The sequence below is a fragment of the Vollenhovia emeryi genome, unplaced genomic scaffold (genome assembly GCF_000949405.1).
Source record: "Vollenhovia emeryi isolate VEMERY1.0 unplaced genomic scaffold, V.emery_V1.0 DF939137.1, whole genome shotgun sequence".
Classification (NCBI taxonomy): domain Eukaryota; kingdom Metazoa; phylum Arthropoda; class Insecta; order Hymenoptera; family Formicidae; genus Vollenhovia; species Vollenhovia emeryi.
Genome location: NW_011967229.1, coordinates 870,433 through 895,485, shown reverse-complemented (window position 1 = coordinate 895,485; position 25,053 = coordinate 870,433). Strand labels below are relative to the sequence as shown.

The following is a 25,053-nucleotide window of genomic DNA, read 5'->3' as shown; positions in this document are numbered from 1 at the left end:
GGAGGCTTTAAGAAAATCAACAGATTGGATTTGCTACTGCTTGCGTTATTGCCTTACGTTCTCAACTGTGATTGGTCGATTTTCTCATGCTTACGCCCTTTCCTTACGCCCATTTTCATTTTTGGAACTTTTTCGCTACACCCATTTTCAAGCACTGCCGATAAAGTCTCCACTTGGATATACTAACATGCTTAGAAAATTATCTATCAATTTGTCACCGTGACGCGATTTATAAAAGGTCCGATTTAGAGTTATACGCGTGCGAATAGGATTTAATAGGAATCTTGTTAATCTCGCACATATGCGAGATGTAAAGAAGATAAGATAGCCCACCCGAATTTTGATATATAGGAAATTATTTTGCACATTCCAAGAAATGACGTAGCGCCGTAAACACCTCGGCCGAAAACCGAGCGCGGATTCCAATAGATTGTTTTCGACCGCGGTGTTGACGCGCTACGTCATTTCTTGGAATCCGCGCTCGGTTTTTACGGTGTTTACGCGGCGCCGTACGCAGGGTCATTCGCGCGGCAACAGTCGAATTGATCGGTTATGCCCGCGCCGCTTCGCATATCGCATTAGTCTTTCTTGATACGCGTTCGCGACAAGTGCGGGAAGAACCGCATCGCTCTTTACGAATAATCAGTGATTGATATCATCGTGCGATCGCTGAATTCCCGTGATTTGCCATCGATGCCCGATGTAATCGAACAGTTCGTGTAGCGGCAATCGGACTCAGTGAAAACCGAAGAAGTGGCATCCGGATAAAATGACAGTGACAAGTAACTTTACAAACGGAAGTGTAAATTGGCGAGTGTGCTGGAGGACAGCTGAGACAACGACACCCGAGAGAAGATCATCTGACAATGAGTGGAGGAGGAGGCATCGGGCGCCACTGCAGCATCAACACAGAGTGAAAAGTTTTTTTATTAAAGTAACGGAATCTCGCGGTCGGTTTTCGCGATCAGTTTTTGACAACATGTTCAGGAAATTATTAATTGTTTAATTTCATCGCGGAATATAATCAAAATAAATACAACACAAAGTAAAATTTTATTCAATATTTATGTGTTTAAATTTTGTATTCGAAGACCGAGTTACAAAGAGACGATCAGTGCTTTTGAAAACGGAAGTAAAATTACACTTTGATCAGTTTTAAAAATTAAATTTTTTAAAATTACGTTTCTTCTTTAAATAACTTCTCTCCTGGTCGTGCGTTTTTCGATACGATCGGCGCTCGCATGTTATAGTTGGCACCGTACGAAATATCTGTCGGTGATAAACCGACTATATGGAAGGAGTTTTCTCTCTTCCTGATCTCTGATCAAAATGACCAGACTGTGTGGCCAGGAGCAACGAAAGGTATGTCCAATCTGGTCCAACGAAAGAAGACTGGATACGACGGGGTATCTCCGTACTAAAGCCTCCGCTACAATGATTCTCGGTTCTGTCTACAATGGTCGTAGTCGTAGTCGCTCGATAAGAATTGACCAATCGCAGTCGATTATTCTTACGACTACGACCATTGTAGACAGAACCGAGAATCATTGTAGCGGAGGCTTTAGGCGCATGCGCGACTGAGAAGGATAGAAGGGGCCATGTAGCGCTCCTTTTCTATACCTACATCGCAGTCGCTTACATTTAGCATATGACTCGCGCACTCTAATCTTATATCTCTATGGCCGACACTCTCGCTCCGCGCGCAACTTCACGCCGGTAAGCCGCGAAGAAGGAACGCGAGCGTGGGAAACGCGCGGGGAAGAGGCTCGGCCTGACGAGGACAATTAGAGATATCTCGTTGTTGCGAACGCTTTGTATCTTCCGATCGTCATTCAATGTTGCATCAGCTGCGTCAATAGGAGAACAATTGCCAATTGACCACGTGTATGGAAATATATATGGACGGAAGCGACGCTTAATTTATTGCGTTATAATTCAAGTACGTGTGTACGTATGCACGAGGTCATTAATTAATGCCTTATTACGTGATTATATGCGTAGAAAATTATATCCATTTGTCCATTTTCCAGGCGTATTGATGTGATCGACGAGTGTCTAAATTCAAGCTGAGGAATTATTGTTGTATAATGTATGTACTTTATGTAGTCAAGTTTAAGTTTACATCTCAAGAAATAATGTTTCGTATATAATTTAGGTTTCCTTGTTTTTGTATAATCTCTTGATATAAAAATGTATAGAGGAAAGTCCCGTATTATGAGACAGGATCCTAATATGGGACAGCGGGGTTTCTGTTAAATTAATAGACATCATCAATTGATTCCACTACGAATTTATTGCCCTTGGAGCGAAATCTGTTCGGTGGAAAATTCATTGTTAGATCGTGTAGTCGTCGCGAAAAACTATCTGTGTTTGAATTTGGGTGTTGAAAACCTGCCATCTCATATTAGAAACTTATAACAGAGAACTTTCCTCTAAATACCAAGAAAAGTAACTCTTGCACTTTCTGCAAAAAGTAAAGTTGCGACTAGAAAGAGATTATTCAATATATTCTATACATTATACAGTTATATTTTCTGTACAATTACATATGGGCGTTTTTTCTCTTTTATGTTTTTTTTTGTAAAAAGAACAGTGCAAAAATTGTTATTCTGTTCCTACAATTGTCAGTTATTCGGTTAAAAGCTACAAGAAAACAATTCATCAGTAGATTGTTACAGATTCCGCTCGGTTCTTGCAATCAATCTGCCATCATACTCCGCTAACAGATTCTGTTATATTTCTGCTAGCGCTCCATCAACGATATATGTAACAGAATGGGCGTTTTCCAGGAAGAGACACCGTTGACGCAGTGCAACACGGTAAATCGTTTCGTTTTTGTTTGCCGGAGCTAAACAAGAGTGAAATGATTCATTGTGTTGCGCCGCGTCAGCCGTGTCTCTGCCGCTGGAAAACGCGCGATATCTGCAAAATCTCTCCGACAAATTTGACCCCGCGTTTAAATCCCACATTCCACCATTAAATGACGGCCGCGTCGCCGAGTCTCTCCCGTCTCGGCGGGTAAGATACGCCTATGTAATCTCGTACGCGATCGCAACTAATCGCAACGGAGATCCGGATAGCCATCTAAATGCGCAATAACGAACGCCACGTGCGACTGGGAGTCACGCAATTCGTCGTGCGAGGAGTCGAGAGTCGGAAAGTCGCTCGAAGGAGGCAGGAGCCGCTCTCGTCGTGGGCGCAATTCTCTACGTCGCTCGGGCAGGGGAAAAAAAGACAGGCGATATCGGGTACCCGGTGGAACCAGTCGCGAACGTTCCGCCCATATTTGGGACATTTTTTTTTTCAACGCGCAACGGTCGCGACGTCCCACGCGCTCTTGCCCGAAGGATGCAGCCATATGATTCATCCGGAATGACTGTTTTCTTTTTCTCAAGACGATTCTAACGGTTCAGCATTCGAAGACAATGCGTCTTTCGCGATTCATCGATACCGAGAGACTCGGGCGACTCTTTTCGGCGTCGTAAAAAAAGGAGGCGCGAGAAGAGTAGAAGTTTAAAAATAATGCAGATATTCTTTAATCTTGTATTTCGTTATTTTAATTGATTACAGATTGTGCCGGGAAATTGTTTATCACGTGCGAAGCGATTCGTTCTCGTTGAAATATTTCGGAAAAGGGTATTAAAAGAATTAATTGGAACAAGGAATTCGCCAAGTTTTCAGGCTACAAATGAAAGTAAGTTTAAGTACCAAGATATTACGAACGAGATTAATTTAAAAAAAAGACTGTAAAGAAATGTGTTAAAGATTGATCTTAAAATTATTATTATTGCCACTCGTTTTTAATGCAGATATTAATTGAAATTCGGGTGATGCGACGTTCAAAGAATGAACAATAAATTTGTCCATTTAAATTCAGGTGACGCGGCGCTTCGAACAGCCCAAGATAATATAATGTCCATTCCTACAAGGACTAACTTTATTCCCTACTTAACTAATTGTAAGTCTTTTGGCCGGTAGTCAAAGTTCAAGACCGCGTCATAAGATCATCTTAAGATACTCCATAGCCAATGAAATGTTCCATGGAGCATCTTTAGATAAATTCAAGACAATCTTAAATATACGATCTAACTATGAATACCGGCCTTAATCTTTTTCCAATTCCTGAAACTAGGAAAAAAAAAGTAAGTCAGACCGAGATCAAAGTTAATCTGCATCGGTGGACGTGAACATAAAGTCTGATCTACAATGTACTCTCTTTGCGCCTGAAACATTCTATCTTATATAAGTAAATCGAAACGCTTAAAAAAAATGATTGACGATATATACAAGTGTACAATATATAATGTACAATTTCTCAACTTGCACAAATTTTTTTCAAACGTATTCTCCACAAAATAAAATGTCTCTAGGCGCAAAGAGCACATCGTAGATCAGACCCGAGTGAAACAAAGCTGCGTTTTCGAGCACGGAAAAGCGGTGTGAAATCAAATGGACGAAGCGGTGTGCACGGCGCGCGAGCAGCTACCTTCCTCCTTGATATCAGTCGGCAGCCGGTGCCGCAGCAGCCGCCAAGTTAGTTAATCGAGAACGATCCCGCGGCGCACACACACGGCGGCACTTACACGGCGCGCCGCAACGTTCGGCGGTTCAAACGGGCCAATGGGGCGCGACGCGGCGCCGGCGCCGGGCCAATGGGGCGACCGCGCCGGCGACGCTCGGCCAACCTCGGCGACGCTCGGCCAACCTCGGCGACGCTCGGCCGCACTCGGCGGCTCGAATGCCCGCTCGAGCGCCGCACAAAGGCTCCGCGCGATAAAAGCGGCGTACGAAGCGACCGGTTTGGTATACACACACGGCGACTCGGCTGGCCCCCCCTGTCTCGGTCGTGCCCGACGTTTATCTGCGTACGCGAGTTTTACGTTAAGGGATTCGTGCGAGCGGACAGACCGGGTTTGCACAACGAGCGCTCGAGAGCGGTGTTTCTTCCCCGGCGAGAGAGAGTAGGAGATAACGAGAAAGAGAGAAGCAGGTAAACGTTTTCTCCTCCCTTGGTCCTTTCGCGACGCAAACAAAGGGACGCCGGCGACCTCCGCGCTACGATTTATCAGACGCGACCCGTCGCGTCGTCTTTCCGGAGGTTTGCTCGAGCAAGCGGGATCGTCGCGCTGTGCCCGTCGATCTCGTGCCGCGTTTGGGACGACGAGAGGTGGTTTTGTGCGTTGTGTGTGCGTGTGCTGTTCGCCGCTTTACAGATTATGCAAATAACGCGTAGCGACGGCTATCAATGGCTTTTGAGCGACGGTGACGGGGAGTCATGGCGGAACGTTGATAAATAAGTGTTGGGCCTTTGTTCAACTTGATCGAGGTATCAATTCGCGACTGTACCGGGCTGATGTTGAAACACGACTCGCCAGCCGCCGATTCGCCTTGTAATTCGCGTCCTCGGTCCGCAAAATGTATGAATTTCGATTACATACTCTGCTTGTTGCGTGGCTATCCGTTTGCGGAAACCCTAGTAGCATAATACATGGGCGCGATATTGGAAAATTATGTGAATCTAGTATTGCCAATATTGGTTCAATATTGTAAGATGGGCATTTTCTTATTTAGCCAATGTGTCTTTTTAACAATATTGCTTTAGTATTGTATCAATATTAGACCAATATTCTTATTACATTGCCAAATATTGGCCGGTGCACTTCCAATATAAATCTAATATTATGTTATTGTGACGAGACGCCCGCCTAGAGAGTAGGGAAGTCCAGTTTCAAACCCTGGGGTCAATTCTGTATCTTACAATGTGAAAATGCTAAAAGTGAGTAGCTTTGTCCCTTTCTAACCGTCCCCTCAGAAAGAGACAAAGCCACTCACTTTTAGCATTTTCACTATATTGTGAGCGGCTTTGTCTCTTTCTGAGGGGACGGTTAGAAAGAGACAAAGCTATTTACTTTTAGCATCTTCACTATAGTTTAAGATACAGAATTGACCCCCCTGGCTGAGGTAATATTTTTCGCAATAAATTTTCTGTACTAAAACACTGGCCGGTTAATGCAGACTAAAATGCTTGATTATTGATTATGGTGCAATATTTGCATTTGTTTCCAGAGCCAATATTGGCTTTACGTTAGACAATATCGGCCAATGCATTTCTAATATAAGCAACCAATGTTTAGCCAATCCCTAGCGGAAAAAGTTTCTATAAATAACTACAAAAAATTGATTTCAAATAGAAATTTGTAGAAATTTTTATATCGTTGAAACATTTTTTTTTTAAATAACTACGAAATAGTCCCACAAATTACAATGTTCTCAAATCAAGAAATTATTGCAAGTAGTATTTCATGAAAATGTGCAATTTTGTAAAACTTAGTACAAAGCTTTACTAGTTTAAAAATTTTGAGAAAACTCCAAAATTTTAAAGAATTAAAACATCTGCTGACTTGTAGAATATTACAAAAGTTAAAAAAATGTTCCAATTCTAGCATTTTCATGTTGATTTTTATAACACTTTAAATTTATGTAAAATTTCTTGGATTCTGGCAGTATATTTTTTTTTGTAGAATTATTTCCGGCAGGGATGCACTGTGCTACTTGGGAAGACACATACGTGTGGAAAAGGTGTTTCCAATATCGTTTGCCTGCTTTTGTTCAGGAAGTTTACTAGTCTATTTCTCGGTAATAATAAATTGACGCTAAATGAGTTAACATATTCGGTATTCACTTGTTGACTGTTGCGACTAATTATGGATAATTGTACGACTGTTTAATTCATTTGAAAAATTAGTTTTCTTCTTTTTTGAAAGGAGATTCGCTAACGTCTGATTTGATTTCAAAGAAATGTGCTTTAATGAAAAGGCAGAGTGGAGTGAACAGTGATAGCCGCTAGATGTCGCTGTGTAACTCATCTGGACCGACGTTGTACCCTCCGGTATCCATGTACGCACCGAGGCTACAGTCCGTTTCGTTGTGTTCCGTGAGAAAAAGAATGGGCCATTTTTCAATGAAATTAAATTTACAAGATACACTTTTGCGACAGTAAAACAGGTTAAACGGCACGGGGTTGATTATCCAGTCTAATTATTATTTCGTCCCTCATTTATTTATCTATTTGATCTTATTGCGCATGAAAACCTCCGAGCTCTACACAAAATGGTTTAGAGCCTCGACGGTACCAGAGAGTGTTTGGTCAACGATAGAAAATTTTCGTACGTTTATGCAGTATACAGCCTCGAGAATCCGTACATGTTTTATATCCCCGTTAATTGTTACGCATAATAAATTCTTGTCAATTGTAAAATAATAAATTACTTCGCGAAGCGTACAATTAAAAAAATCTCTTGAGGCTCCAGTCCAGGTAGCGTTAAGATATTTTTGAGCGGGACAAAGAAAACATAATTGAACTTTCAATAAAATCCATGAGGCTCTAATGTGAAAACACAAATACGAAGTAGCAAACGAGTATAAGAGCCAAGATGTTAGTGTCTAAATAATTTTAAGTCTATTGCGAAAAATAATTGAACTTTCCTTTTGCTACTCTACAATATTTATTTAATTGCAGTTTTAACAACGCAAGAATAGTAGAGATAGGTCACATCGGGGCTTTCTTTGTCACTAATTAAAGGACGCGACAAAACCCATTATTCAGAATGAAATACACATTTTAACAGTTTGCCTTATTAAAAAGAATTCTTATAATATACGAACTGGTCTAGCATAAAGCCAATCGGTTATATCGTCGCTGCAAGTCTTCCACCGAGTTCAAGAAACTCACTTAAAAAATATCGATAACATTTTATTTTTGTTAACTGCGCTTTCTATGCAATTCTGTTTGTATAATTTTCTTCTCATCTGTACCAAATCTACGGCGAACGCTCATCTCGAGCTGAGAATGTGTGATACAATTGAAAAAAAGAGGATAGACATCGCGACGATACCAGGAGTCTCGTATGTGTAGTTGGAAAGAATGTATACATATTACGACTCGTGCTCGCACATCCTCTATTTGTTCTTTTCCTCGAACGTCCGGGGTGCATCCAGTGCTCATTTAACAAACGTGTCGCTTACGGAACGTTTTTGTTGCAGATATAACACCATGGCCACCGCAGCGGAGTCGCCCGTTTCCAACAAACGTGAGTAACAGTCTTAAAGATACGTAAAACAATGTTAAGCGATCGATAGATGTTGCATATTCATTGTACGTGCTCGACGAACGCTGTTCAGCGAAGGGATCGCGAGTGCGCTCGAGCCTGGAAGGCAAAGCTGCTTTCGGAAAACCAGTTCGCTCAAGAATCAATTTACGATTACGATCGATTTATTCCCATTAAATCAATATTGGAGGAAAGTCCTCTATTGTGAGACGGGTTTTTAATATGAGATAGCAGGTTTTCAATCACAAATCTTTTTTTTCGCGACGATTACACGATCTAACAATGATTTTTCCACTAAACAGATTTCGCTCCAAGGGCAATAAATTCATGGTGGAATCAACTGATGATGTCTATTAATTTAACGGAAACCCCGCTATCCCATATTAGGATCCTATCTCACAATAGGACTTTCCTCTACATATATTCAAGCGCAGGAAGCACGGTATGCGAACACTAACGCTTTGTATATTTTTTATTTGTACATGGAGAGAATTTTCTCGTAAAATGTATTTTGAAAACTCATGTATGATAATTGTGAGACGATGCGGCATTTCAAATAATTTTAGTGAGTTTCTTGAAATTTTGCCATTTTACTAGTAAAATGTGTGGTAAAGTTTCAAGAAGAATCCTCGTAAAGTTCTTCAAAGTACCACGTTGGCCCTCGATTACATGATTTTTCAGGATAAATTTTAACAGAAAATTCTCTCCGTGTGTATCGTATGAACGTTAGCGTTCGTTAGCACACGGAATATCAGCGGTTTCTCCGGTCATTTTTTTGTGGGAGAGGTCACGCTTGATACAAGAGTGCAAGTCTTGCCGTCCCTTGGCCGATAGCAGGACAATGGTTCGGCAATTAGAGAGGAGGACCGAGGCGACCGGGCGACTCGGCGCCGCGGCGGAGAGCACGCACTCTGAACACGGAGACCAACCGGACCGGAGACCGGCGAGACCGGCGAGACCGGCAGGCGGCAGGAGGACGAGAGGTCAGAGCCCCCGGAGCCGAGCGCCGACCGGCCACGTCCTCGTGGCTGGTGAGCGAGAATGAGCGCTGCGGAGGAAGAGGTTGCTCGCGAACTCTGCATCAGACGGCCGTGCCTCGACGGCTGACAACTGCTAGCGGTGCACGCCGGCGACCCGTCGCCTCCGTGGCTCTCAACTTAGACTCGTCGCTCGCGATTCGCGACCTGAAAAGGGAGTCTGGGGAGCCTCGGTCCCTTCGACCCTCGCGTCGACTCTCCTTCGCGCGAAAGAGCGAGCCGCGAATGAGTTTGTTCCACGAGTCGGACACGAATCGAGCGATGTAAAATTAATATAAATATAAGTCTCACGGCTGAAGCCTGATCTGCAACGTGCTCGTTGCGTCTAGAAATATTTGTTTTGTAGTCAATAAATTTCAACAAATTTGTGCGAGTTGATAAAGTTTTCAAGCGTACTGATTTGCTTGTACAAAATAGAATGTTTCTAATCGCGGAAAAGCACACATTGCAGATTATTGCGTGTGTGAAAATTCGGAAATTTGTGTTGCTATACGTGCTCTTGAATTAAGCAGTTTCCCGGTTAATCTAACGGAGGGAAGAGAGTGTTGGAATGGGATCCGCGATGAGCGAGAATATCGTTCTTGGAGCGAGGCTTTCATCGGGAAGGAACTAATGAAGGGATAACGCGACGATAAACTCCATTTTTTCCTCCGATCTTTCCGCTCGCTTTTTCTCGTTATCGCCATCGTTTAGATCCAATTAAATCGTAACGATCGAATGCGCCTCATTACGCGGAGCTCATTAGATTGAGATTTCTCAGGCGTTCGGCGGAAACGCGTCTTCTTACGGTCGCATTCGAGACTTCAGCGCCAGACTTCTTTTCTCGCCGAACAAAACAAGTCACGAAAGTTATCTTCTAGCCGCGGTACGACTCTATTTTTCTCCGTTTTGGATTATGAAACTGCAAAGATGAGGGATGAGACGTTGAAAGAATTTTAAAGGAGAAACAGGGCGAAGTTCTGAGGAAGGGAGAATCTCGCGTTCTCGAAGCTTTAACTCTTAAATCTTAATCTCCAACTTTCAGATGTAAGCTGTATGACCACAAAGCCGAACTAAATTACTTCTTAAACTAATAAGAACTTTAATTGTGCAATGATAATTATATTATGCCAATGTACTTATTATTAACGTGTCAGTAATCATATTAAACCAAGTAATTAATTACACGTATAAAAATTGCACATTACAATGAATTTTTCAAATTCTCGTTTTATTAATCTCGCTGAAAAATTAATTAGCTGTTACAGAAATAGGCAGAAATTCGTTGGTAAATAAGCGCATGAATTTCGGGCGCGTATTTCGGTTTCTTTTAAATTAGCCAAGTTTTTCGATCTTTTTCAATTTGTCAAAGACGAAACTTGAATTATACTTGGAAGTTGAAATCTATGCCTACACTGAAAAAAATTTCTGGTTGAATATGGACGAATCAGATAATTCCTTTACGATTTACCAGAATTCCTTTAGGATTTACCAGAATTTCTGTAGGATTACAGGAATTCTGGTAAATCCTAAAGGAATTATCTGATTCGTCCATATTCAACCAGAAATTTTTTTCAGTGTAGTTGTGGACAATTATGGATAATTATCTTGAGAGGTAAATATTTAATGCGAGAGCACGAGGAAATTAGTAATCATTAGCTCGCGTTCATCTGTCTCGATTTAATTGAATTAGTTTGATAGTAAGTGTTGCGTTAAGTCGTTCGGATTTAGCTCGTCGCCCCCTCGCGCGAGACAATGAACGGACAAGAATCAACGTGAAAGAAAGTTTCGCTTGTCCCTTTAATAAATCCGACCGTGACTGCGGTCATCGTGCGTCATGAAAATTTCATTTCTCATTGATTTCCACCGGGTAACCGACTCTCTAACCGGCATCTCTGCGTCACAGCACCGCGAGTTCCAACAAAACAGCGTGTTCGATCGTCCAGTGGAAAACTTTTGCAGAAAGCGCGATGCCCCATATTTCCCGGATTCGCCCTTGTCAAGTCCCACGGATGCAAACGACGACTCGAGTCTCGGTCGAATTTAAAGAGAGGAACATATGCGATCTTCGAGATTGAATCGAGGATTCGGAATACGGGCCTTAGAATTTACAGATCCAAAGAGATCGAGAGGTCCAACGATCTCGCGTTACTTGAAGATGCGGGATCGCGAAAATCAATGCGAATGCGTCGCGGCATTTTACGAGGTTCCGTGCCAATCGTGGGACCTTTTCCCAGGTAGATTTTTTCCCGTCGACCGTTTCGGAAATTGAAGCCGGTCCTTCGTTAACATGGTGACGGCAGATCAAGAGGGGTGGGAGGGAGGGAGGTTTCTAGAGAGCGGTACATCTCCGGTGAGACGGGGAGAGGAGAATGGGAGATAGACAGATGGCATTTTGCGCCTGCATATAGGCTTCCGCACACGTGTCTAACGACCGGCTCCGAGCTGTACCGAGTGTCCGAAAAAAAGAAACGGAAGGACCTTTAAACAGTCGAATCTTTCAAGAACGTGGAACTGCTGGAGAACGAAGAGATCTTAACGTCCTAGAACCTCGAGGACCGGAAGCTCGGTGTATAATCACACCGGGTTTCATGATTCGCGAAATTTCGAAGGACCGTGGCTCCTCCAAGTATTTCAGAATTCTGAGAAAAAATGCACTCCTTCAAAATGTCTCGCGTGAAGCAGAATCGCAACGTCCAGACTCGCGAAATGTCCAACCCCGAACTCTGCCCCCCCCCACCCCCCAATTAAAGCTCTCCTTTTTAATGTCACGACTTTGACCGACCCTCCGCGCCTGACATTTTTTCCTTCCTCTCGCGCATCCATTAAGCATCCCTCTTTTTTTTTCCCCTGTCTAACGTGGCCTTCTCGTCGGACACCCCGTATAGCCAATAACACCCCTCCGGCGGCTGCTCTAGTAGTAGTGGCGATCGCAGGTTGGAGTTTGCTAGCTGGAAGGGTGGCTTGTCGTCGGGTAGGCTGTTGGTTGCACGGCGCGGGGGAAGACGAGGAATAGAGGAGGAGGAGGAGGAGGATGGTGAGGAAAAGGAGGTGGAGGAGGGTGGTCGAATATTGAGCGACGCCGGACGTCGCGGCGCAGCGCAGCGTGCGGGCCAGTCGCCCTCGAGCCACCGCCCCAGTTACGACCTGAACGACATTTCCGGCGTGCCTAACTCTTCTCTCCTCTGGTTCTCTTCTCCTCGTCGCCTTCCAGCCCATCCGCGTCTCTCAGTCTCGCGCGCCCGATCCCGTCGCCGAGATCCGCGAGAAGCAACCACCCCTTTCGTACGAAACGAAACGACAATATGCTGATCGGTCTCGTGCGCGACTCGGTGCTCCAGTGCTTCTGTCACAGCTGCAAGGCCCCGCTGGGCGTCGTAGGTGAGTGAGTTCCTGTCGCGCGAGGCCCGCTGTCCTTATCCATCCCCTCGCTGAGACCTGCCTTCCTTCCGGTTTCCCCGACATCCGTAAAGATCGGCTCTGCCAGGCTGCTTTTAACACTCGACCCCGAGAACCCCCGATTTGAAGATCATTTCCTTAGTTTTTCATGATCTCGAATTGATCTTGAATAATTCTTTCCCAACGACTTTGCTGTCGGTCTTTGAAGAGCGGGAGAAATGTCGCCTGAATATTTTCACGTTACGAAGTTCTCGGGAGCTTAAAGGAGCGAAGTATCAAAACTCGCGGCGGAGATTTCGGCATTGGTTCGTCACTGAGCTCGATCGGGGTGGAGTTCCGCAGAGGTAGCCTCGCACGAGGAATCCTTGCGAAGGATTTCGAAATTGCCGTAGAGTTTCGCGAATATGCGATTTCTTATTTCTGTACAATTGTGCGATTTCGTGACGGTATTCCCGGCGGAGCCAGTCTTTATGCAGCAGTTATTGGGTGCTCTGTATTTTCCCGTAAACTTGGCGATTGTAAAACGTCGATTTTCGAGCGGAATTATACGGTTCTAGTGGGCGGAGTACGGAAACGGCTCTTCATAAAGCTATCGTGGGGTAATTTAATATCTATCGAGCCAAACTTGCTCGGGTATATTATTTATAGAATAAAGCGCTGAACTACAGTTCGTTGCTTTTCATAGACGGCACTTTTATTGAGGTTAAGCTCCTTATAAATAAATCTCAAAGAGATATCAATATAAATTTTGGAGCATCTTTTAATAAATTTAAATAGATTTCAACGGCGCTTTCTCGATGGATTTTTGTAGGAACTCTTTTTACATTTGCCTCTCTTTGCCCCCCTTAGAGTAAAAACTACTATCTTTTTTCGCGATTACCTTGAATTTTTATGATTAAAAAGTACAATTCGGGGGGCTGAAAACCGGAAGGAAGTAGTATGTGGTCTCCAAGCGTCAACGACTCGGGGAAAATCTCCTAACAAATCGTCCTGCTTCGTCTTGCTTTATCCTTCGAGGAATGAGAGTGCTGGAAAATAAATGTGACCGTTTCCCGTTGACAAGGAATAGCCTTAAAAAAACATACTCTGATCTCGAATTTATTAAATTGCCAGTTAAAACGGATGGAACTTTTTATTATATATATTTTTTTTTACAAATACCCTGTTTCATTGTGTAACTTAACTGTATGCTGTACTTGTTCGTTTGTTTTTCTCATTTTTAGTCACGCTTAGTATTTTACGTCCGGCTTCCTCTTCTTCAGTGTACATATAGTATTGTTAATCTTCAGCCTCGTATGCATTATTAATTTTTAATTCTTCGCTCGAGGTTTCCCAAATTATTCCAACACTCGCCAATCATTGCGGCGAAACGATTATTCCACGTAGTTTATTTTGTCGCTCACTTTCGGCCGCGAGCGTAATTATTCTCGATCGATACGCAGTTCGCGTGGTGAAATTCAAGAATACATCGCACGCTAATATTTTCGACGAGGAGACTATAGGGAGCTTTTTCGTGACCTCCGCGGGCGAAGAGCACTGTCCTTTATTACCGCAGTGCACGGCGGTCGACATCCACGGCGGTATCGTGACATTATCCTGGGCCACCTGCAGTTCGATCAATTTCTCAGACCGTCCGCGAATCGATACTCACGGTCCACCATTTTTCTCTACGGGGTGTCGCGAAACTTCGCCGGTTCGTAGAGATCGTTCTTCGCCGATCCGGCCTCTCAGAATTCGTAACCGCGAATAAAATTACCTCTAAAAATGCCTCAATTGGCACGAGAAAACGGGCTAGGGAAATAAGTGTGTTGTATGCTTGAAACGAATTGTCGAGTAAACGTTTGCAACGAGACGAAGTATTTTCTGAGAGCGTTACTCTTCGTTCAAGTTTTCAGTTCGCAGTTTTATTTTAAACTTGATATCACGCTCGCTTTAATACATTGACAATTAATCGAGTAAATATTTGAAACGAGGTAAAGTATTTTCTAAAAGCGTTGCTCGTTGAATTTTTCAGTTCGCAATTTTTTTTTAAACTTGATATCACGCTCGCTTTAGTACGTTGACTATTGATACAAGCCATTCTTGTCCTGTAAGATACTAAAAGAAAGATAATTTTTATAATTTACATAAATTAATGTATCATTTTTACATTTTTTTAAATAACGTATTTAAGGCAGCACCTACCGCCCGAAGGAATAAAGGAGTAAGAGGGTGATAGGATGTTAGTGTCTAAATATTTTATTCTAAATTTATTGCGAAAAATATCACCTCAGCCAGGGTTAATATTTATTAATAATAATATTAACACTAACGTGAAAAAATAAAGTTACGGTACAAAATTCTTTTTCGTTTCTAAAGGACAATTGTGAGTTGAATTATTTTTAACGCGGTGACGCGTGCAACTGTTTGTTAACCGAACTTTTATTTAACGAAGTTTAACACCAGAACAACCAGTGTTATTTTAGTACATGTAGACATCCTGTTAAATATAGAAATTCGAGATCAGAGCGGACGATGAAAGCAAATTGACATGTAAAGCGATGCACAGAATGGTTGCAATATTTTTTTTTAGCGAGTTAAAAACGCGCATTTGGATTCAGTTTAGGTTGCAAAACATTTTCTCTGACGAAAATTGTACTCGAGAAATAGATGGAAAACGGTCAAAACGGTTTCGGAATGGCCGTCGAGTGAAATATTCCTCGGAGAAGAAGATTTTGGTGCGTAACATAAAACAAGTGTCGCAACCATTCTGTCCATTACTGTACAATCGTTGTTTCGTCCCGACGAAAGTGAACGTAGATTCCAACGAAGGCATCGTATTCATTTCTGTAAATTCAAAGTAAATTCGAAGCCCCACACTTCGACGGGGTTCTCCAGTGTCGGAGGACCTTCGCCACGCCGATATGCACGTGCTCGGCTCGCCGAAACGATCGGGGTGCGGTCCAACATGGCCACGGCGAAACGGTCGCATCGATTTCCCGATAATTAACCCATTGGGACACCGATCGATCCCTCGGCCAGACAATGGCACGCGCGAATGCTAATTTCGTTCCCTTTGCAGCTTCTCCGTTTCGGAAATGCCCGCGCGTCGATTGAAACTCGAGTTGCCTTTGTGTCTCGCGAGATACGATCGTATGAAGTTTCTCTTCCGTGTTTACGACTATCGCGTAAGACCACCAGAAATTTCACGCGATCAATATTTACGAAGAAAGGCGGAGGAACGAGTAAAGTCGATGTCGCGTTTATGGTTTTTTTTAGTATTCCGGAAAATCGGTCGAAATTCCTTTTTTTTTAATACGGTGTTTCGTGCTGACAATACGATTATGACAATTGCGTCGAACGAGCGCCGGCGGTGTTCCCGGTGGGTCAAAGCTCAAAATCCCGACCGTTCCTTCCTGCTCCCTCGTTAATCTCTCTTTTTCTCGAAAACGCTTCGAGTGCTTTGACCGTGTCTGAATTTCCGAAGCGGGACAGAGGCGGAGTAACGCGCCGTTTAAGAAGCCGAGCGGCAAGGGCAAGCCGCGGACCAAGCAGCCGAAAAAGGTGAAGTTCATCAGTGAGTATCCGGACATCATTAAGCGAGCTCTGGGCGACATCGAGAAACGTATTTGAGACGCGCCCACGCGCTCGAATCCGATCGAATCGCGTCGACTGCCTTAGGATCCCAGGGCTCTCTCGCTGAGAAAAACGTTCCGGAGGATCGTAATTCCAAGATAGATTATCGATATAAATTTCGTCCCGATTTTTATCATCGAGATATAAAAGAAATGTTTACCGAATCCATTTCCATTGTGGAAAATTGGCCGCCAAATTCATGGAAAGATCCGCTCCTAAAGACGATTTCTTCGGGACGTTTGGAGAAGAATGTATTTCGTGACATTTTGATTTTTTTTACGCGATTAAATTAATTTGAATAAAGACTTATTGTCGCCAGTAAATAATTAACCAAGGAAAATTAATGAACGTCACTGCAACTGGCAAATTCTAATCGCGTATCGACGGTTCTGCGCACTGCCGACAACCCGAATCGGCGCGCAATTAAAAGTTGAAAAGTGGACTGGAAGATATCATCATTAGACTGTTTACTGCGACAAATATTACCACATGCCTCAGTGGTTGGTGAAACGCCCGCCTAGAGCGTAGGAGGTCCCCTCTAATTAGAGAAATAAATTTCTCTCATTAGAAGTTGCCAGTTGTGTCGTTTATTAATTTTCCTACATTGGTAAATTTGATTAACAGTCGCCGAAAAATTGATGCACCGGGAGACGACATTTAATCTTCCTTTTTTTTTATATAGCCGAGTCCTCTGCGTCGCGCCGAACGATTTTATCCATAATTGCCGCGTAATGCACCTGCGCCGTGTTACTCGCGCAATATGAGAATTCCTGCGTCTGAGAGTTAAAAGGGAGCACCTTCGCGTCGCGCTAAAGATCGGTGCAATGCCCCCAGCATGGCACGAGAACGGCCGCGCCAATGTGTCGCCGCTGAATTATAAATCGAATGCGGGGAGCATTTGCAAACTCGTATTGTGCCGCGCGGAGAGATGTACGGCGGTATATCGACGACTTTTCATAGCGGTGACATAGCAGTTCTGATATTGCTCGCCGCCAGGTCGAGGCGGGAGAGAAATAGATATTGGGAACGCGAAGTCGCTGCTCCGTTTGATCTTGAGATAATATAAAATATAGAGGAAAGTCCCGTATTATGAGACAGGTTTCTAATATGGGATAGCCGTTAAATTAATAGGCATCATCAGTCGATTCCACCATGAATTTATTGTCCCTGGAGCGAAGTCTGTTTAGTGGAAGAATTCATTGTTAGTCCTGGTTTCACCAATGTCGTTTAACTTTCAACTTGGCTTAACCCATTCTTTGTCTCTTTCTAACTGTTCCTTTAGAAAGAGACAAACGTGAATTAAAGTAAGATTAAAGTTAAACGGCGTTTGGTGAAACCAGGCCTTAGATCGTGCGATCGTTGCGAAAAAGGATTTGCGATTGAATTTTGGTGTTGAAAACCTGCTATCTGATATCAGAAACCCATCTCGCACATAATAGAGTACTTTCCACCAGAATAAAAATAATCGTGGACGGTTCGGGTAAACGTTCGTTCGAACGTCATTCGTTTACGATTCGCACTCGGGACACGCAGCGAGAGGACAGGGTAGAGGAAGGACGTAATGTGAAAGATCGCGAGATTCACTTTTCGCAATTAAATAATTGCTAGAATTCCCGAAGATTGCTGCGATGGGGAAATTATACGACACGGCGTGATGTACGGTAATTTGCGATACGGCCGGCAACGACGGAGGTGTGCACGCCGCGAGATGAGGAGGGAGGTGGCGGAGGTGGTTGAGGTGCGTGCGACGACGCTAGACGTCGCGGCGCCTACGGCCGATCGTTCCCTCTGATCGATCCCTCCTCGCCGCGCCGCTCTCGTGCCACTGAGTCATGCTTCCGCAACCAGCCGGCGCCGGAAATCGTGGAATCGCGAATCACGCTCTCGGGGGGGCTGTTGCGCCCGAGAGACGTCGATGCGACGTCGATGCTCCCGGTAGATTAGGGGTGCCGATACCGGTTCGTTCGAAGATTGAATCGGTATCCGCGGGTACAGTCTTGACAGTTGAAACTTGGAAAATCTCGATCCCAGTACGCCGAGATTATTTCATTTAAATGGAATAATTTTTTTCATTCCATTTTTGGCTTCACACTTCGGTGGAATAATTTTTATTCCATTGAAAAAGTCCCGAGTAAACACCGAGCATCAATTACGTTGCATTTATATTACAATTTCTCACATATGTATTATATTACATTTACATTGTTGAGCGAGAAATTGTAGCATAAATGCAACGTAACTGGGATAGTTTCTCTGCCACGTGACGGTATCTCAAGTAACAAGTTACCGAAAAGAAATTATTCCATTTAAATGGAATGATTATTCCGTTAAAAGTGCAATGGAAATTATTCTTTTTATTCTTTACCATTATATTATATTTATACGCGATATTATTAATAATTATTCTATAATTATATATTTTATTATTATATGTAATATTAATATTAATTATTTTATAATGGTAGGACAATGACAATATGTTTTCATTATACGTCTACTAATTAATAATAGTTATGTAATTGAATTACATGAATTATTAATGGCATTAATCGTTAGACCATGCCGCACTGAAAACGTACCATTATCATAAGTTTGTTACATGCCGAACATTCGTTACATCGTATCGAAACTTTGCAGCGACCGAGATCCGATGCCAGGAGAAGTCCAAGGGCGGGCTGTGCTACGAGGTGATCCTGGCGCAGCCGACGGTGCCTAAGAGAGCTCCCTCGCCGCCGCAGCAGAGCCCGACGCAGCAAACCGCGATCGAGGACAAGCTAAAGGCCGCCGAGGAGCGAAGACTGTCCATCGAGGCGCACAAGCTCGCCGCCCTCGCGGCTAAGCTCAGCAAGATCGAGGAAGCCTCCCGCAAGAAGGATGAGCTCAGCGCGGCCTTCATCGCCGCCACCCGCGAGTCCCTGGACGCGAAAATGAACAACACGGAGGAGAAGCGAGAGGCCCACATCGCCGAGCTGAAGAACAAACTGAAGGAGCACGTGAGTAACGATTGGAAGAATTAGTTTCGACCGATGTTTGCCTTTTTAATTGACTAGTTGCCGTTTATTAAACCTTGTTTAATACTGTTACGATATTTAATTTCACCTTTCGTTGTAGTTGGAGAGTGTCGAGAAGACTCGCCTGAGTCTCGAGCAGCAGACTGAGGAAGTGCGATGCGCCGTCGAGGAGAAACTGAAAACTGCCGCGGCTCAGCGTGACGAAAATATCAAGAGAATGCTGGATCGTCTCAAGGAACATGTTAGTACTGGGGCTGAAATATAATGTTCTTCAATGCAACGTCACAAATGAACATTGTTATAAACACGAGGATTAGATAAATATAGATTATAAGATGTAGATCCGAATTCGTATAATAAGAAATGTAATTTTTTTATGTATTCAAAATTCATTGTACATGAGAAGTGATTTGAAGGTTTGAAGTTGTGAGGCAGCAACAAAATGTTTCTAAATTCGCGTTTGCAAGTATCGTTACTTTTTTTTTCTTTTATGCAAGGTTGCTGCTTTGTTTTGCATATTTTAACAGGCAAACCATATAGGTAGATAATAGAACCGGCATAGACTAGACATAAGTTATTGATTCGTGGCCTGTTTGCAGGAAGAGCAGGTTGCTCGCGTACGTCAAGGTATGTCGGAGCGCGTGCAGCAGTTGGAGTCCCAAATCCAGGGCAAGTTGGAGCAGGCACGCGAACGTCGCGAGACCATCGAGCGCGAGCAGAAGGAGAAGCTACGCAATCATGTAAGTTTCTGGGCGAATGTAGCTCTCGGAGTTAATGTAGTAGCTGTAGGCAGTGCGTTGGTTTATATGAGATTGTTACGAAATCTCGTTGAATTTTGGTTGGACGAAACAATGGAAATTAATTTGCGTTATATCGCAAAAATGCAAGAAATTTTGCATATTTCAAATCTTTTATCGACGTTTTTAAAATTTGATTATTGAAAAATAGTTCGAGGGTTTAACAAATCCTAAAAGTTCCAAAAGTTAAATAAAGTCTGTTTAAAGGATGAGGAATTGGAGGAATTAATATAATAGAATTAAATGCAAAATAATTTTGATTAATTAAATTTTTTTAATATCAATATATTTAACCTCGACCAATGTCTTCCAATAAACGGTGGGATGATTGCAAAAAAAAAACGACACAGTTGCGTAACAATCTAAAATATTTAACCGAAGCATTGTATTCGTGTGCTTTTGAAAAAAACGAGAGAAAAGTAAGACGAGCAAACCGCGTAGCCTCGGGTTGTCCCGAGGTTTTCCTGCGTAAGAAAGCACTGATCGAACGTAGGCGTTTGTGCGATGGCGGTTTAGAACACGGTGAAGATAGCGAAAGTGCGTCAGATGGCGGCGCGTGAGCTCCTGGTGAAAAAGTGCGAGTTCGACAAGAGGGTGTCGACCGCGGAGATGAATCGGCAGCGAGAGATCCAACGTCGCGTGCAGGCGATTCGCCGCCACCATGTAATTTCGTCCCCACACGCACACTTAATTGGACCCCCGCAGATAATTTGTTGTACGATAATCCGATGAAAAACGATGCTCGTTATAAAAGAGACGTTTATTTCTTACTAACTTCTTGTTCCTTTTATCTAGTAACATTCTCCAGTAATGTCATATTTACTTATTATTTAGCAGCACACACATTCCATAAGCAGACAAAATGTTACATATTAATGAAAGCAATTAACTAAAGCAAATATTTTGCATATTCAATTAAATTTTCATGTAATTGTAATGTCATAGATGCTTTGGAAATTAAAAAATAATTTTATCGGATATCAGTGATATTTTTAAATAATTAAGATTAAAACCGGAGATTGAATTATAAAGATTGAACGTATTTAATCTATTATTGGTGTCTTCGAAAATATTTCTTTATCAAATTATTTGATATGACATTCAACGATAGTAACACAAAAATAGAAAAACTAATTTGTTTTGCATTTATATTGACATATTTAATCTCATATAGAACTATCACATATTTTTACACTTTATTTATAGTATATTTTTATAACAGGCGAGATTTTAGAATTGCGGCTAATTAAACTTAGTACGATAAAGGAAAATTAGTACGACAAATTGTAATGCGCTCCTGGGTCACATTAAATTAGGCATCAATTATTTTCCCCGTTTCGTGTGCCCTCTCCCCTTCCACCGTCGCGACAAATAGTTGTTATAGTTTATAGGATCACGAAGACGTCGATAGTTGCGTTTGCAAAAGGAATGCTGTCGTCGAGCTTTTGCTAGATTATGTTGCAGCTTTACGATTATTTTCCTTTTAGCATGTGGCTGTGTTCATTATTTATAGCTCGTACGTGATCGTTTTACGTATGGATGTGCCGGAGGAAACTTGTGTTAAAAATATTATCCGTCACGTAATTTACGTGGAGATTAACCAACAATTAGACTTTGCTTGTCCGTAATAAAGTCAGCGTCAATCGAGTTTAAATCGAGGATTTAATCCTGTAATTCGACTAGAAATTTGCGAAAAACTTTGATGCATCCTGTCTAATTGTAAGCCACTCAGCTTGTTAGAGAGCATGGCGTATCTTTCGACCTCTGCCTTTGATAGGATTGTACCAGAGAACGACATTCTAATATTGTAAATCCTTTTCTTTCTTCTGTTGCTGTAGGAGAGGCGCGCCGAGATGGTGAGACAGAATAAGAAGGATTTAATCCACCGTCAGGACGTTAATCCAGCAGACGCGTCGCACCCGATCCTGCCGGTGGAGAACGAGACCGCAAGTTCCGGTTAGGTGTCCGGAGCTCTCTTCTAGGCCGCTCGAACGCCCCGCAAAGCTCCGTTTCGCTTTGTGCCATTATTTTCTAACTCGAAGTAAAACGGGAGGTCGATCGCCGCGCATCAGACGTGTCCGCATTTCGAGCAAAAGAGGTAGGGGGGGAACACCAAATCTCCTTGCGGTTCCAGGATGTCGCATGGACAATACTGCCTTCATCACGTTGCCACTACTTCGGCAACGTTCTGCATTGAAAGAACGCGCGGTTTCCTGAATTTTGGAGGGCAAGAGCGAGGGTCGCCAACGATTTCGAGGAGGTTGTTGCGAGAGTTTGATTCAGCTTTACATACAGAGATGTAGGCTTTAAAATGTGGGGCACAAGGATCTAGTTCTATAAATCCGTAAAAACCTGAGAATTATTATAAAAGAATTGTTACAAAATTGAGCTGTTCAAAGATTTAGAAAAGTTCAAGATTGTCAAAATCCAAGTTTTTTTCTATTTGTTTATTCATTAAAAATATAGAAATTACAAGAGTATCTGCGGTACTGTAATATCGATATACTCCAAAATTAGGATATCGAGAATCTGTATGCACTAGAAATTTTTTTTACAAGGTTAATATTGTAAGAGTCTAAGAAAAGTTTACAAAGAACTCTCGCAGCAACCCGAAGAAAATATGTTTCAGAAAAATATGCATTTTTTACATGAAAAGTAATTCAAAGATAAAGTTAAAAGCAGGTTTAAAGCGCGCTTAAGGGATTCGACTTTGGCCTTTAATAAAAAAATATACAATAATATGCTAGAAATTTTTATTTTTCATTTTAATCTATTGATTAAATATATTTGCGGAAACAACAATCTCTCATTTATATAAGATTTTTCCGTATCGAGTAATTAAATTCGCGTCTTTCCTTTTTTTAATATCTTTCTGTTATACATTGTCATCTTATTGTTAATCTTGTTCTCAATGGGGGAAACAAAGATACGAAGTATGGAAAAAGACCGCTACGATGGCTAACGATCGATTAACCGTGATTACCAGCTGTTTATTTTGAATTGCAACACAATGCATCGTTTCCCGGGAAAAGAAGAAGATTCGGTTTGATAGAGATTAACGGATTATTATAAATCACTATCGCTACAACTTAGATACTAAGTGGTGCGACTGCAGCTTTGTGCGTGCGTGTGTGCACACGCGAGAGGATATGTGTGCGCGCGATGTGTGCCGGCGTGTTAAGCACACTCATGATTATACATATAAATATATAATATACATATAATTATAATGATATATTAATGATAATAATAACAATAATGAATATAGTGCTTTATACTAGGCTTGAAAAACTTGAGAAAACATTTTGTACTCATTGTAATATTACTGCGCTAACCAAAATGAGATAACACTCACACGAGAAATGTAGTCTAACGAAATATGATAATGTGACGCTTCTGTGATGACTTTAATTATTTGTCAAAATGTGTAACGTTTAAGTATGCGCGAAAGAGATAGAGAGAGAAAGCGAGTGCGACAGAGAAAGAATAAATGAGGGAATGTACGGAAGATATAGGAGGAGAACAGAAAAGAATGGAAAACATTGTGTTTTGTCAAGTTAGCGCGGTTGTCGTGACCAGGGAAAGCTCGTTCGCGTCGAGGACACATACGGCATATAATATAATCTTGTTGGGACCCGATCCCGACCCACGTAGCATCTGTTACAATCGCTGGTTTATATGCTTGCAGAAAAATAATAAAACAAATGAAAAAAGGCAAACATAGGGACGTTACAGTATTTTCTGATGCGATTAGGAACGTAACACGAGTTTCTGGTATGGAGGACGAGCTTCGAAGCTTACGCAGCTCCAAGTAATCTTCAGAAACGTTTTAAGACTAATAGAAATAGAGTGTAATTAAATTTCACGTATCGACAACTCTGCTTGTACAAAAAAACTAGACTGTAATGGGAGCCAGGGCTTTGAGAAAACGAAAAGAAATCGCAAGCTTTGGAGTCTTAGAAGTCGACACGATGAGCCACGTGGAGGTTTTCCAAAGAGGCACTCTTTGAATATGAATAAAGGGAAGAAAGAAAGAGAAACAGTAAAATGAGAAGGATGGAGAACTTGAGCCTTGGTCACAGTGCCGCTGCAGTTCCAAGGTCTAGAACACGACAAGTCGCAACTATAATCACGATATTCGTCACTTGCATCTCGTAATCCGGATCAGCAGTTCCCAAGTTTAAGCAACTTACTTTCTACGATCTCGTAAAGACTCCCAAATTACTGCGATATCAGAATCTAGGAGTCGAGTCCTTGGGGTCCAAGATTCTGCGAGGAGTGATCGATTGCCGCATTCCGTAACAGATAATTAGATTGACTTGCTATATTTTTTATTTTTTTAAAATAGATTTATCACATTTCGTATATTTTGCACTGTTAGTCTTCCTAACAATTCACGTATGAGTAGCAGATCTTGTTAGCTCTTCCCAATCTCTTATATTCTTGGGAGCGTCTAGTTTGCGTCATAGGTGCGCATTTAGCCATCACAAATTCCCAGATGTTCCAAAAATTTTAACAGGAACTTGGAGCTTTGGAATAATTCCTATATAAATATATATTTTTAAGTTTTATAAGCATTCTGCTATATGGATGAACACCAATTTACTTCAATTCTTCTTTTCAAATTTGTATAATATGCTTTACTCTGTATACGTAGTCTTCGCTAATTTTGCACCTTACTCGACGATAGATAGAAGTTAATTAGCTCCGATATTCGCTATTTGTCGACCACGCGATTACAATTGCGCATGAAAATAATTGAATCAGTTAATGACTCACAAGTGGGCTGAACGTGAGTTTTTTTGCCGAGACGCAAGGAACGCCTAATTGCACAAATACTAATTAGTGGAAGTGACGAGTGGAAAGGAGAGAAAGAGAGCGAAAAGGCAGTGAAAGGGCGAGCGACGAGAAATTTTCAGCGTACTTTCGGGAGAGTCGGAGGAGAAATTTGTCTTGCCGTGTCGCGATGAGTGTTGGGTAACGTCTATTTTTGCATCTCGTTATTGTAACCCTTTGGAAATTGTATATCCTTGTGTAACGATTATAAACGCTGCGCGCGACGTATGTCCCTCCCGACTTGCGTTACAATGTACACTGGGTGGCTGGG

The 25,053-nt window shown here is 42.3% G+C and overlaps 1 protein-coding gene across 5 annotated transcripts; it reads left to right on the top strand.

Annotated features, from left to right (window-relative positions):
* Positions 1 to 1,646: 1,646 nt before the first annotated feature.
* LOC105567448 (stress response protein NST1) lies at positions 1,647 to 25,053 on the top strand. 5 transcript variants are annotated; one of them, XM_012022332.1, is made up of 9 exons: positions 1,647 to 1,939; positions 2,031 to 2,089; positions 3,571 to 3,694; positions 8,044 to 8,090; positions 18,776 to 19,131; positions 19,250 to 19,390; positions 19,749 to 19,889; positions 20,463 to 20,609; positions 21,785 to 25,053. In XM_012022332.1, the coding sequence occupies exons 4-9, from the start codon at positions 8,054 to 8,056 to the stop codon at positions 21,905 to 21,907; spliced, it is 945 nt and encodes a 314-aa protein (XP_011877722.1). In that variant the 5' UTR covers positions 1,647 to 1,939; positions 2,031 to 2,089; positions 3,571 to 3,694; positions 8,044 to 8,053; the 3' UTR covers positions 21,908 to 25,053. The 5 variants fall into 5 exon arrangements, with proteins under 5 accessions (XP_011877722.1, XP_011877723.1, XP_011877721.1 ...); XM_012022333.1 differs by having other exon boundaries at positions 1,647 to 1,947; XM_012022331.1 differs by lacking the exons at positions 1,647 to 1,939; positions 2,031 to 2,089; positions 3,571 to 3,694 and adding an exon at positions 4,773 to 4,990.